General features: G+C 36.8%; 1 protein-coding gene across 1 annotated transcript; it reads right to left on the reverse strand.

Moving 5' to 3' along the window:
* Positions 1-4,541: 4,541 nt before the first annotated feature.
* On the reverse strand, positions 4,542-5,474 carry LOC122910700 (olfactory receptor 7A17-like). The gene has a single exon (XM_044255317.1). The coding sequence runs from the start codon at positions 5,472-5,474 to the stop codon at positions 4,542-4,544; it is 933 nt and encodes a 310-aa protein (XP_044111252.1).
* Between the last annotated feature and the right edge of the window lie 7,796 nt (positions 5,475-13,270).

Raw genomic sequence — 13,270 nt, forward strand, 5'->3', positions numbered from 1 at the left:
GTAGAAGTCTTGGTTTCTGTTTCCTTTGATCCCCTCCTGCAGTGACTGCTGGGATCTTGAACTCACCTGCATGAGAACTCAGAGAGAAAGTTTCCCTTTGCAAGTTACAATTCTTCCCTGGATAGTTGATGATGGACATCAAACAATGTCTGCAGACAAGATGCAGGAGTGCATCAAGCATTAGTCTCCCAGCCAGACTTAGGACTCAAAAAACAACAACAATGTTCTGTCCAACCAAAATGCCCACGCCGAGATCCTGTAGCAGAAGAGGGATTTACAGCTCCCTACATATGCTCATTAGGCACACATCTCTCTTGGTGCTCCTACCTTTAAATGAATGATTTCTCCTGGGGGCACTGGTCTGGACAGAATGGAGATATTTCTGGATGATTCTCTGTTCCTAGGAGACCATATTGAATGTCAGGTGAATTCAGTTTTTATTAACTTTTCTCCAATAATTTTCCCATTTCCAGAGGTCTAAACTTCCCAGCACATGATCACAACCCTGACTTAAAGTTTTCTCAAAAGTCTAATACTGAGGAACTCATTTGACTCTTTCCCTTGGGTCTTCAAAGCATTGGTTTATGGGGGAGACATAACCCCTTATATCTCTAGAAAATTAATATTTCCTTCTTCAAGAAAGGGGAGACATTTGTTCCTTTACTCTAAAATCTTGGTTAGTGCACTCCTTGGCTTCATGATAGTTTAGTCAGAACAATGAAGAATATCACAGTTAGATGACAAGTTAAGAACTGGCATTTGCTTCCATATTATAAGGATTATTATCTCTTTCAATTAATAAACACTTCATAATAAGAAACCATTTATTAATTGAAAGAGATACATTTATATTTCATGCACCACAACCTAGCTTACCCCATTATAGGGCATATCAAATTTATTTTAGACAAAAGTTCATTCTGTAAAGTAGTAATTTTACAAATTCCATTATTTATTGTAGAAATGGGGCTAAGAGGGATTTATGTTCTGCTCTAATGTATAAACCAAGTAAGGGATGGATTAGATTTCTTTATTAGAATTATGTCAGGATGCTTTAGTTCTGAAACTATAGCATGGTAGTTCTCAACTCTAGATATTTGGCCATGTCTGAAGGGTTGCTTCCAAACACCTGTAACCCACAGCCCAGCACCCAACAAAAGTAATTATCCAGCCCCAGTGTCAACAGTTAGAAGGTGAGAAATAAGATTCTAGACCAGACTTCTGTACTTTCCTTGTGCATACAAATCACTATAGTTTGTAGTTAAAATGCAGATTCTGACTCACCAGGTCTCCAAAAGGCCCAGACACTATGAATTTCATATATGTATATATATATATATATATATTTTCATAGATAGAGTGTGGAGCATGGAAAAAATATATATATAGATAGAAATATATATATATCGATATATATATATCGATATATAATATATCTAAATAGATAGAAAAATATATATATAATATATAAATATAAATATATAAATATATAATATATATTTATAATTATATAATTGTAATATACAATTATATAATTAATAATATATATTATATATCTATATCTATATCTATATATTTTCCATGCTCCATGCTCTATCTATGCTCTAATGTATAAACCATATATATATATATATATATATATATATGGTGTAAAAATCTATGCTCTCCTTTTTAAATGGAAGGGCTCTTGATGGGTATTAAGGAGGGTACATGTTGCGATGAACACAGGGTATTATATGCAACTAATAAATTGTTGAACACTACATCAAAGCTTATGATGTACTATATGCTGGCTAACTGAACATAATAAAAAATTAAAACAAAAATTTACATAGAGAGAGTGATAAAGAATTATATTAATTCAGAGAGAAAGAAAGAAAGAAGAAAGAAAAAGTGAAAAACAAGGAAGGAAGTTAGGAAGGGAGGGAGGAAGGAAGGAAGGAAAAAGAAAGGAAGATTCGTTCTTGAGGAGTATCAATTAATGTATATGAAAAAAATTTATAGTAGGCAAAAGAAGGGCCTCCAAAAGATGTCATCCTGAAGAACTTTTGAAGTTGTTAGCTTACTTAGCAGGGTAATCAGGATATCAAATGGAATAAATCTACTGGTCATTATCCTGCAAAGATAAGCCCAGATTATCCACATTGGACTAGCACAGTCACAATGGTCCTTTAAATGTGGATGAGCAAGAAAGAATAATGGGGTCAGACATATGCTTGAAACTACTGAGGTGCTGGTTTTGCAGATGGAGGAAAGGCCATGAGCTAAAGAATGTGGGAGCCACTAATCAGGAAAGAGGGTGTTTTCCTCCAGAGCTTCCAGAAGGATTTTGGCCCACAGACATCTTCATTTTAGCCCAATTGCACCCCTTTCATGCTTCTGATCTCTAAAACCTTCAAAGAATTATTTGTTTTTAGACACTAGTGAGATAATTTGTGACAGCAGTGACAGGAATCTAATATAGATATTTATCCAGTAATCTAGTTTTCAGGAACTGAGTTTGAGCCTCTCAAATCATTCAGTTAGCTTCCCTTGGGTGTTTTGTGTTGAAATCCCACATTAAACAGAGAAATTAGAGTTAATTTGGAGATATTCGGCCCCATCAGATGGTACAGAGAATTTCCCACTGCAGAAATATAAATATGGTTCTTTCAGGCATTTTTAAGATAAGAAAAGTAATTCATTATTAACATTAAGTCACCCTAATTATTTTAAGATTTATTTATTTATTTCAGAGAGAGAGAGTGGGGAGGGGAGTGGCAGAGAGAGGGACAGAGAAACTTAAGCAGACTCCAAACTGAGCATGGAGACTGATGTAGGATTTGATCTTATAACCAAGAGATCAATACCTGATGCAAAACTTAGAGTCAGATGCCCAATGACTGGCCAGTTAGATGTCCCATCCTAAAGTTTTTGTTATTGTTTTGTTTTTACATTAATCATTCATTCCACTTTAAATATGTTTGTCAAAATTTCTGCAATCTTTCTATTTCATGTTCATGCAAACATACCTTTTCATTTCAATATTCTGCAAATTTCATTAATGTTTTCTTTCAAACGTTTTCTTTCTAGTAGTTGTTATTATAAACCAGTGTGTGAATGTGTGCACACAGGTGAGTAAAAATGTTTATTTGAAAGAAAGAGATGCATGAGTGCACACACTCATGTATATACAGACACTCTTCATTCTCACATCTTTTCTTTAGACTCAACAACAGTATTTTACTTATTCCTCACAGCTTTCATTTCAAGTTTCACATTACCTTCAGAAATAAGGAAATGGACGTCCAGGTGAATTACACATTTTTAAGATTGTATTTATTTATTTATTTGACACAGAGAGAGATCGCAAATAGGCAGGTGGGAGGAGCATGCTCCCCATTGAGCAGAGAGCCCTATTTGGGGCTTGATTCCAGAACCCTGAGATCATGACCTCAGCCAAAGGCAGAGGCTTAACCCACTGAGCCCCTAGGTGAATTACATTTTTTACAGAAACATAAAAATCCAGATAAAACTTCCTGTTCTTCTCAAGTTCTAAAAAATGGGCCCATACAGTATGTATGCTTAATTCAAGTATTAGACCTTTAATTTAGCAAAATGTACATTTAATATATATGCAGCTTACTGTATATAACTATACTTCAATACATTCATGAGAATTTAAAATTGTAATGGTATATGACTCATATTTGATCAAAAGCAATTATAGCTGCGTCATATGTGACAGGGGTGAGAGAAATGTCTTATAACCAGGAAGAAGGCAAAGTGTCACATATGGATATAGAAATAGCAAAATTCAATTATGGAGATTTAACTTTGGTATATTACTTCTTCCATAAATTCTAAGATTAACCTAAATATATAAATTAAACAAATGTTATATATTAGTTGAAGAAGTGAAATGCAGCTCCACACAACATCGTAGATGACCTTCAGAAATAAAATGTAGAGAGTGATAAGTAGTGCAGAATAGGTCAGAACAACTCCCCACTAGACAATCTAATAATGAAGGTGCTATATGAAGACATACATTTCCAGATTGGCTTGCTATACAGTCTTAGCAAAGAGACACAATTACAAAAGCAAGAAGAATAGAAAGAAATTATAAAAATACCATTCTAGGCATTAGTACTGCTATTTGGGGAAAGAATTTGTGATTACTCTACTATTGAAGTTTATTAGACAGGGCAAAAGCTTAATAAAGTGAGGTACTTAACACCCACCACTAGGTGGTGGGCATTAAGGAGGGCACATATAGTGTGGAGCACTGGGAGTGGTGCATAAACAAGGAATTCTGGAGCACAGAAAAGAAATTTTAAAAACTAAATAACAAACAAACAAACAAATGAATAAATGAAAACTTAAAAAGTGAAGTACTTAAACATATGAAGAAGGTGAGTTCCAACAAATCGAAATTTCAGAAAATAAATAGAAGGAGCAGATTCTAATTCCACAGCCTGATTGAAAAATAGTAGTTCTTGGCTCTTAGACTGCAAACCCTGCAATCATGAGCACTTCTATAGTCCCAGGACCATTGGCCCTTACATAGCTGGAACACCAATGATTCTTTTCAGAGCCATCTTTATGTCTTTGTTCCTCAGACTGTAGATGAAGGGGTTCAGCATAGGTGTGACCACAGTGTACATCACTGAGGCTACTGCACTTGTGTGAGAGTTCTGGGTAACTGCAGAGCTAAGGTACACTCCTAGGCTGGTACAAAAAAATAATGAGACAACAGAGAGGTGAGATGCACAGGTGGAAAAAGCTTTATACTTTCCCTTACCTGAGGAGATTCTATGAATGGAGGAAACTATCTTAGAATAAGAGTAAATGATCCCAGTGAGAGGACCACCAGCCAGCAGCATAGCTGCAAAGTACATCACCATATTATTAGAAAAGGTGTCAGAACATGCAAGTTGGATCATCTGATTGAGTTCACAGAAAAAGTGGGGGATTTCCACCTCTGTACAGAAGGAGAGCCGCAACACCATTGAGGTCTGTAACAAGGAGTGTGAGACACTTGTGATCCAGGACATGAGAACTAACAATCCACAGAGCCGGGGGTTCATGATGACCATGTACTGCAGGGGGTGACAAATGGCCACGAACCTGTCATAGGCCATCACAGCCAAAAGATAGATGTCCAACCCTGAAAAAATTATGAAAAAGTACATCTGTGTAATGCAGTCTGCATAGGTAATGACTTGGGTCTGAGTCTGGATGTTCCACAGCATCTTGGGGATGGTGGTGGAGGTGAAACAGATGTCTGCAAAGGACAAGTTGGAGAGGAAGAAGTACATGGGGGTATAGAGATGGGAGTCAGAGACAGCAACCAGAATGATGATCAGATTTCCACACACAGTGATCAGGTACATGGAGAGAAAGAGCCCAAATATGAGGGGCTGCAGCTCTGGCCCCTCTGAAAATCCCAGAAGAATGAATTCTGATATCCTTGTATCATTGACTGATTGCATGTGGTAGTACTACCATCAGGAAAGAGGAAAAAGACATCATTACTTTTTCATGACTAGCAGACCTCACATGGTTGCAATGTGGCAATTTATATTTTAGAATCAAGAAATTAACTTCAGTATCTTCTGTAGAGACTGTCCTGGTTTGAAGAGATTCCCTACCATTTTATCTCGGATTAGGCATTATGTTTCATTTCTCACCTCCACCCTCAGAAGTCATACATTATACTGTTTTTGTTAAGAACATCTTTCATACATTTGAAGAATATGTATGGAGTGTCAAATATGGTCCAGGCAATGGGAAGCCATGAGAACAGGATTATGAAGACCAAAAACCACTATAATTCAATGATAGAGAAAGAACAGAGGCAAATAAAAATATTAATAATATATCAGATTCTGTACCAAATTGCACCCACCAACAGAGCAGAAGAGTTCCCCTTTCTCCATATCATCTCCAACACTTGTCATTTACTGTCTTGTTAATTTTGACCATTCTAACTTGTAAAAGGTGATATCTCAATTTACTTTTTAAAAATTTTTATTTTATCTCAGCATAACAGTATTCATTATTTTTGCACCATACCCAGTGCTCCATGCAATCCATGCCCTCTCCAATACCTGCAACACCCCCACCACTTAAAACCGCACAGATTGTTTTTCAGAGTCCATAGTCTCTCATGTTCACCTCCCCTTCCAATTTTCCCCAACTCCCTTCTCCTCTCTAACTCCCCATGTCCTCCATTCTATTTGTTATGCTCCACAAATAAGTGAAACCATATGATAATTGACTCTCTTTGCTTGACTTATTTCACTCAGCATAATCTCCTCCAGTCCTGTCCATGTTGCTACAAAAGTTGGGTATTCATCCTTTCTGATGGAGGCATAATGCTCCATAGTGTATATGGACCACATCTTCCTTATCCATTCGTCCGTTGAAGGGCATCTTGGTTCTTTCCATAGTTTGGCGACCGTGGCCATTGCCGCTCTAAACATTGGGGTACAGACGGCCCTTCTTTTCACGACATCTGTATCTTTGGGGTAAATACCCAGGAGTGCAATGGCAGGGTCATATGGAAGCTCTCTTTTTAATTCCTTGAGGAATCTCCACACTGTTCTCCAAAGAGGCTGTACCAACTCAATGTACTTTTGATTTGAATTTCCCTGATGGCTAATGATGTTGAACTTTTTTTTCATGTGTCTGTTAGCCATTTGTATGTCTTCTTTAGATAATGTCTGTTCATGTCTTTGGCCCATTTTTTTACTTGATTATTTGTGTTTTTGGGTGTTGAGTTTGAGAAGTTCCTTATAGATATTGGATATCAGCCCTTTACCTGTAGCATCATTTGCAAATATCTGCTCTTACTCCATGGGCTGACTCTTTGTTTTGTTGACAGTTTCCTTTGTGGTGCAGAAGCTTTTATCTTGATAAAGTCCCATAAGCTATACAAAATGAAGTCCCAAAAGCTGCATATACACAGCTATACACAGAGGATCATATGGTTCTTGTCTTGTCTTTTCTTTTGGGACTTCATCAAGAAACAGATGTAGTGAAAATAAGGTCCATATGCACCCCTATGTTTTTAGCAGCAATGTTCACAATAGCCAAACTGTGGAAAGAGCTGAGATACCTTTCAACAGACAAAAAGATAAAGAATATGTGGTCCATATACACAATGAAATATTATGCAGCCATCAGAAAGGATGAATATCTAGCATTTGTATCAACATAATGGGACTAGAGGAGATTATGCTAAGCAAAATAAGTCAAGCAGAGAAAGCCAATTATTATATGGTTTCACTTACTTATGGAACATAAGTAATAACATGGAGGACATTAGGAGAAGGAAGGGAAAAATGAAGAAGGTAATTGGAGGAGGAGACAAACCATGAGAGAGACTTGGTACTCCAAGAAAAAAATAAAGGGTTTCAGAGGTGAGGAGGTTGCAGGATGGGTTAGCCTGGTGATGGGTGTACATATTGCATGGAGCACTGTGTATTACTTGTAAGAAATGAATCCTGACATATTGTATGGTGACTAACATAAAAAAAAGAAAAAAAAAACAACAGATGGCATACTGTATGATGAGTAACATAAAATAATAATAATAGTAATAATAAAAAGTTATCTGAGGGTGTCATTGTTATTACAAGAACAAGAGTAGGTATAAAGGAGAGAGATGAAAGGAAGGCCATTTTTGTAACTGGTGTTCATGCAAGAACGGTTGCTACAGCAGGAGTATTCAGCTCCTTCTGAATACCATCTGGTGACTGAATTCTGACCTCTGTATTATAAGAGTCACTTTGGAATATATTAGATTGTGAGCCCAAGCCCTTGGACTCTTCTCTCTCCACAGGAGACACACACACACACACACACACACACACACTACACACACACACTACACACACCCCAATTCATTGCTCTCTAGGCTGTGTTCTTAAAACGACCCCCCACCCCCGGTCAAGGGTGAATCTGGAGGGGCTGCAACCCAGGCTGTCCCGATCACTGATCATTCCCTTAAACAATGTAAAATGCTACCTGAAATTCCAATTAGCGAGCTTCCCATGGACAGACATATTTACCTATATAAAATTTAAAACTTTTTATGGATAATATATCTACCAAAATCAATGAATAGTCTGTCAAATGAATTTGAAATGATGCTAAATGCAGAATAAACATAGAGTTTATAGACATATAATAATCATAGTAATCTAGTAATGAACATGTTGTTCAAGTACACAAATATTTGCTCAATTTAGTAATGGTTTAGAAAACAACGAGAAATCTCTGGCACACTCATCAGCTTGTGAGACAATATAAAGATCTTTTGCACGGATTCGGCTGCAATTTTTAAACAAGTAGCAAAAAATATTTCTCTAATTCTGTTGGCAGAAATGTAAACTGTTACAATGTTGGGAAAACAACCTAAAGACAGCTATAAATTTGAAAATACACATATCGTTCAGCTCAGAAATTCTCAGTCTTGACACTTTTGACATTCTGGTCCACTCTGTTCTGTGTGGTGGCCTGCGCCTTGGTCTTTGTAGGATATTTAGAGTTTTCCTGGTCTCACTCTGAATTTCTCAGTGACCCCCTGGGGAATAACATTTCCTCTAATGGAGAAACAGATTTTTAACATAATAACATCTAAATATTTTTGTAGAATTGTTATAATAACAATGTATTGAGAAAGAAAACACTTTCAAAGTGTGAGTAGCACAGTCACATCATGAGATATTATGCAGACTCTGAAATAAAGAATCAGCATTATCCTAGTTGACTGGAGGAAAGTCCATGATGTATTATTGAGAAAGAAGAAATAATGGAAACAGGAAGGAAAAAAAAAAAGGACTGTGCTAAAACTGAAGAGCATTTATGATAAGCACAGGATACTATTCATCCATTTGTATTGTGTTTGAAATGTATAAGTGTGCATCATCTAGGGATAGAAGTTTTAAAAACACTAAGCACTTAAGGAATATATATTGTCAGGAGGAATGAAATTAGGTCAAGTGTAGTGTTTCAAAACAACTTGTGAAACAAAATTATATGAGAATCTAAAACTAATGTATATAAAGACATAAAAGAATATTGTGTGTTATCAAGATGAGTTACTAATTCCAGATTTAATGTCCAAAGACTTGAAATAAAACAATATGAGAGAATGATGTTTACAACTGAGGAGGAAACACTGATAATTTTTTTTCTTACATAAAGATACATGTATGAAGATATGGTTATAAAACTAAAGGCAATCTCCAGTCAAATGTAAAGAGCAATAATAGACAAAGATGATGCAGTTTTTAGAAATGGATCTCATCACAAAGAGATAAAAGTACCCATGGGGAATAACAGATGTGCAAAAACAAATGAGAAATATGTATAGAGGTGATTTATTAACATTCAGTGTACAAAATACCATTTATTTTCATTTTTGTTTATCAAAAGGATTGGCAAGTGAAGAATATTAGTGACAGCTCAATTTTTCAGGAAGGAAAATAAATCAAAAAAGCAATATAGAGAACACCATATAACCAAGTGATGGATTTGAGCCCACACTACTAACTCCCCACATATACATACACAATAGAAATCATTGCAAACAGCAAAGTTGGTAAAATAAAACAAAAACCTGCTCAATTCCTTGTTTGAAATAATGCAATTAAAAAAAGAATTGTAAAAAAAAAAAAACAAAACCCTCGACACACTGTACAAATGCAAAGACCTGGCAGAGACAATGTACAGTAGAGAAAACCAATGAATAACTAATCCACAAATATGTTCAGCTCCCTGAGTAATGAAATCATTGCAAAGCAAAGCTCTTCCACATTGTTTTCACTGTAATATCATCGTTTTCACATGAATACCAAGAGTGACAGAGAACACTGTGAAAAAATGTATGTCTCATGGATTACCATTGCGAGGTCACATCTGCAAGCAATATACTGGTCTAGATCTTCCTCATCAGTATAGAAACAGAGTCCAATATGCCACATTTAAAGGCAAAAAAGAAATGCCCTGACTTCGCTGGACATCCTTCCATCCCTAATATTTCTAATATTTCTACTCCCTTTAATTGCAAAACTCACTGGTTGTGTTCTATTTTCACTAGGAGTACTTTATGTTCCCGCTCCCTGACTTCATTGTCAACAATCACCCTTGTGCTACTGAACTCCATGTTTACTTCTTTCTTTAACATAATCACTGAATCCATTAATCAGCTCATCAGGCGAGCAAATGAGTATAGAAATCAGTAGGTTTTTATGCCAGGTTGATGACTGTTAGGTGACCTCAGGTCACTACACCAGGCATGGATTGTGTCTAAGACTTGCCTGCAGAACCTGCAAGGCTCTGGGACTCACCTGAATGACAACTCTGAGGGAGGGGTGTTTATGTGGCAGTTTGAATTCCTCCCAGGTAGGGATGATGGTGACTAAACTGTCCTCATGTAAGACAACATTAAAGAGGCTGGAGTTAGTCTCCCAGCCAAGCTTAGGATTCCAGAAACAACAATCAGGTCTCATCCAGCCCAAGGCAGAGGGACTGCTACAGAGGAAATATTTAGAGCTTCCTCTGTCTGTTCATGAATAACATTTCCTTCCAGCTCCTCCAACCTCTAAGCACATGATTTCCCTCTGGGACACTGGTGTGGATACAAAGGAAACTTTTACTGGAGACTGTGTGTTCCCAACAGACCAGGCTATAACCAAATGAATTCAGAGTTAATTACTCCTTCCTCAGAACTCTGTTGCTTCCAGAGTTCAGACATCCTGGCACCTTATCCCAACCCTGAGTTCAATTCTTCCCCCAAATCTAGGACTGAGCAATATCTCTGGGTTAGATACCTTGGATCTCCAAAATGTTGATTTATGGTGGACACACAGTCCTGCCATCATTCTTTTTCAAAAAGAACTAAGTTTTTTTTTATATATAAACCCTGAGGAAGACATACCATAGCTTCATGACATATTTGCTGAACAACAGGAATCATACTTCTAAGTTAAGAGTTGTCATTGGGTCCCTCAATGTGAAGTATTTCTTAATTATCAGAAGTTTTTTTTACACTATTTTATGAGCTTGGAAAAGTAAATAGATTCTTCCCTATATATTCCAGAATGAACCAATTCTTGCAAATGATTTTAGCTCAAAGCCATTTCAGGATTCTGATCCCCTGAATGCTAAGAACATAAATGTGTGTTAAAACATGTTCATTTTAAAGAGTAGTAGGAAAGTAATAAAATATTTATCAAATAAAATTTTGATCAGGAAACTGAGATTAAGCAATTGTAGATAAATGTTCAGTCCTATGACAATTTTCCATGCAGTGTCTCCTTCACAACAATGCATTCAGAGCCCTTTTAATGTCTTTGTTCCTCAGACTGTAGATGAAGGGGTTCAGCATGGGTGTGACCACCATGTATGTTGCTGAGGTGAATGCACTTCTGTGGGAGCTCTGGGGAGCAGCAGAGCTAAGGAACACTTCTAGGATTGTACAATAAAATAAGGAGACAACTGAGAGGTGAGATGCACCAGGTGGAAAATTCTTTATACTTGCCCAGGGCTGAAGATATTCCATGTATGGTGGGAACAATCTTTTTATTTATTTATTTATTTTCAGCATAACAGTATCACTATTTTTTCACCACAACCAGTGCTCCATGCAATCCGTAATCTTGGGGGGAAACCTTTCGACCTCTAGTACATAAACGCTGGTTCCATTCATGAGATTTGGAAAATTTTCAGGAAGAACTTGTTCCACTATATCTTCTAGACTTCTTTATTTACTTCTTTATTTTATTTTCGCTTTTGTTTCCTTTGCCTTTGGAGACGTATCTTGAAAGAAGTTGCTGTGGCTGATATCAAAGAGATTACTGCCTATGTTCTCCTCTAAAATTCTGATGGATTCCAGTCTCACGTTGAGGTCTTTTATCCATTTTGAGTTGATCTTTGTGTACGGTGTAAGAGAATGGTCGAGTTTCATTCTTCTACATATAGCTGTCCAGTTTTCCCAGCACCATTTATTGAAGAGACTGTCTTTTTTCCACTGTATATTTTTTCCTGTTTTGTCAAAGATTAATTGAACGTAGACTTGGGGGTCCATATCAGGGCTCTCTACTCTGTTCCACTGGTCTATGTGTCTGTTTTTATGCCAGTACCATGCTGTCTTGGTGATCACAGCTTTGTAATAAAGCTTGAAATCAGGTAAGGTGATGCCGCCAGCTTTATTTTTGTTTTTCAACATTTCCTTAGCGATTCAGGGTCTCTTCTGATTCCATACAAATTTTAGGATTATTTGCTCCAGCTCTTTGAAGAATGCCGGTGGAATTTTGATCGGAATGGCATTAAAAGTATAGATTGCTCTAGGCAGTATAGACATTTTAACAATGTTTATTCTTCCGATCCAAGAGCATGGAATGGTCTTCCATCTTTTTGTGTCTTCTTCAATTTCTTTCACGAGTGTTCTTTAGTTCCTTGAGTACAGAACCTTTACCTCTTTAGTTAGGTTTATTCCGAGGTATCTTATGGTTCTTGGTGCTATAGTAAATGGAATCGATTCTCTAATTTCCCTTTCTGTGTTTTCATTGTTAGTGTATAAGAAAGCCACTTATTTCTGCACATTGACTTTGTATCCTGCCACGTTGCTGAATTGCTGTATGAGTTCTAGTAGTTTGGGGGTGGAGTCTTTTGGGTTTTCCATATAAAGAATCATGTCATCTGCAAAGAGAGAGAGTTTGACTTCTTCATTACCAATTTGGATACCTTTTATTTCTCTCTGTTGTCTGACTGCTGTTGCTAGGACTTCTAATACTATGTTGAACAAGAGTGGTGAAAGTGGGCATCCTTGCCTTTTTCCTGATCTCAATGGGAAGGCTGCAAGCTTTTTCCCATTGAGGATGATATTTGCTGTGGGTCTTTCATAGATAGATTTGAAGAGGTTCAAGAATGTTCCCTCTATCCCTATACTTTGAAGCGTTTTAATCAGGAACGGATGTTGGATTTTGTCAAATGCTTTTTCTGCATCAATTGAGAGGACCATGTGGTTCTTCTCTCTTCTCATATTAATTTGTTGTATCACATTGATTGATTTACGAATGTTGAACCATCCTTGTAGCCCAGGGATGAATCCCACCTGATCATGGTGGATAATCTTTTTAATGTGCTGTTGGATCCTGTTGGCTAGGATCTTGTTGAGAATCTTAGCATCCATATTCATCAGTGATATTGGTCTGAAATTCTCCTTTTTGGTAGGGTCCTTGCCTGGTTTGGTGATCAGGGTAATGCTTGCTACATA

This window comes from Neovison vison, chromosome 6 (genome assembly GCF_020171115.1).
Source record: "Neovison vison isolate M4711 chromosome 6, ASM_NN_V1, whole genome shotgun sequence".
NCBI lineage: Eukaryota > Metazoa > Chordata > Mammalia > Carnivora > Mustelidae > Neogale > Neogale vison.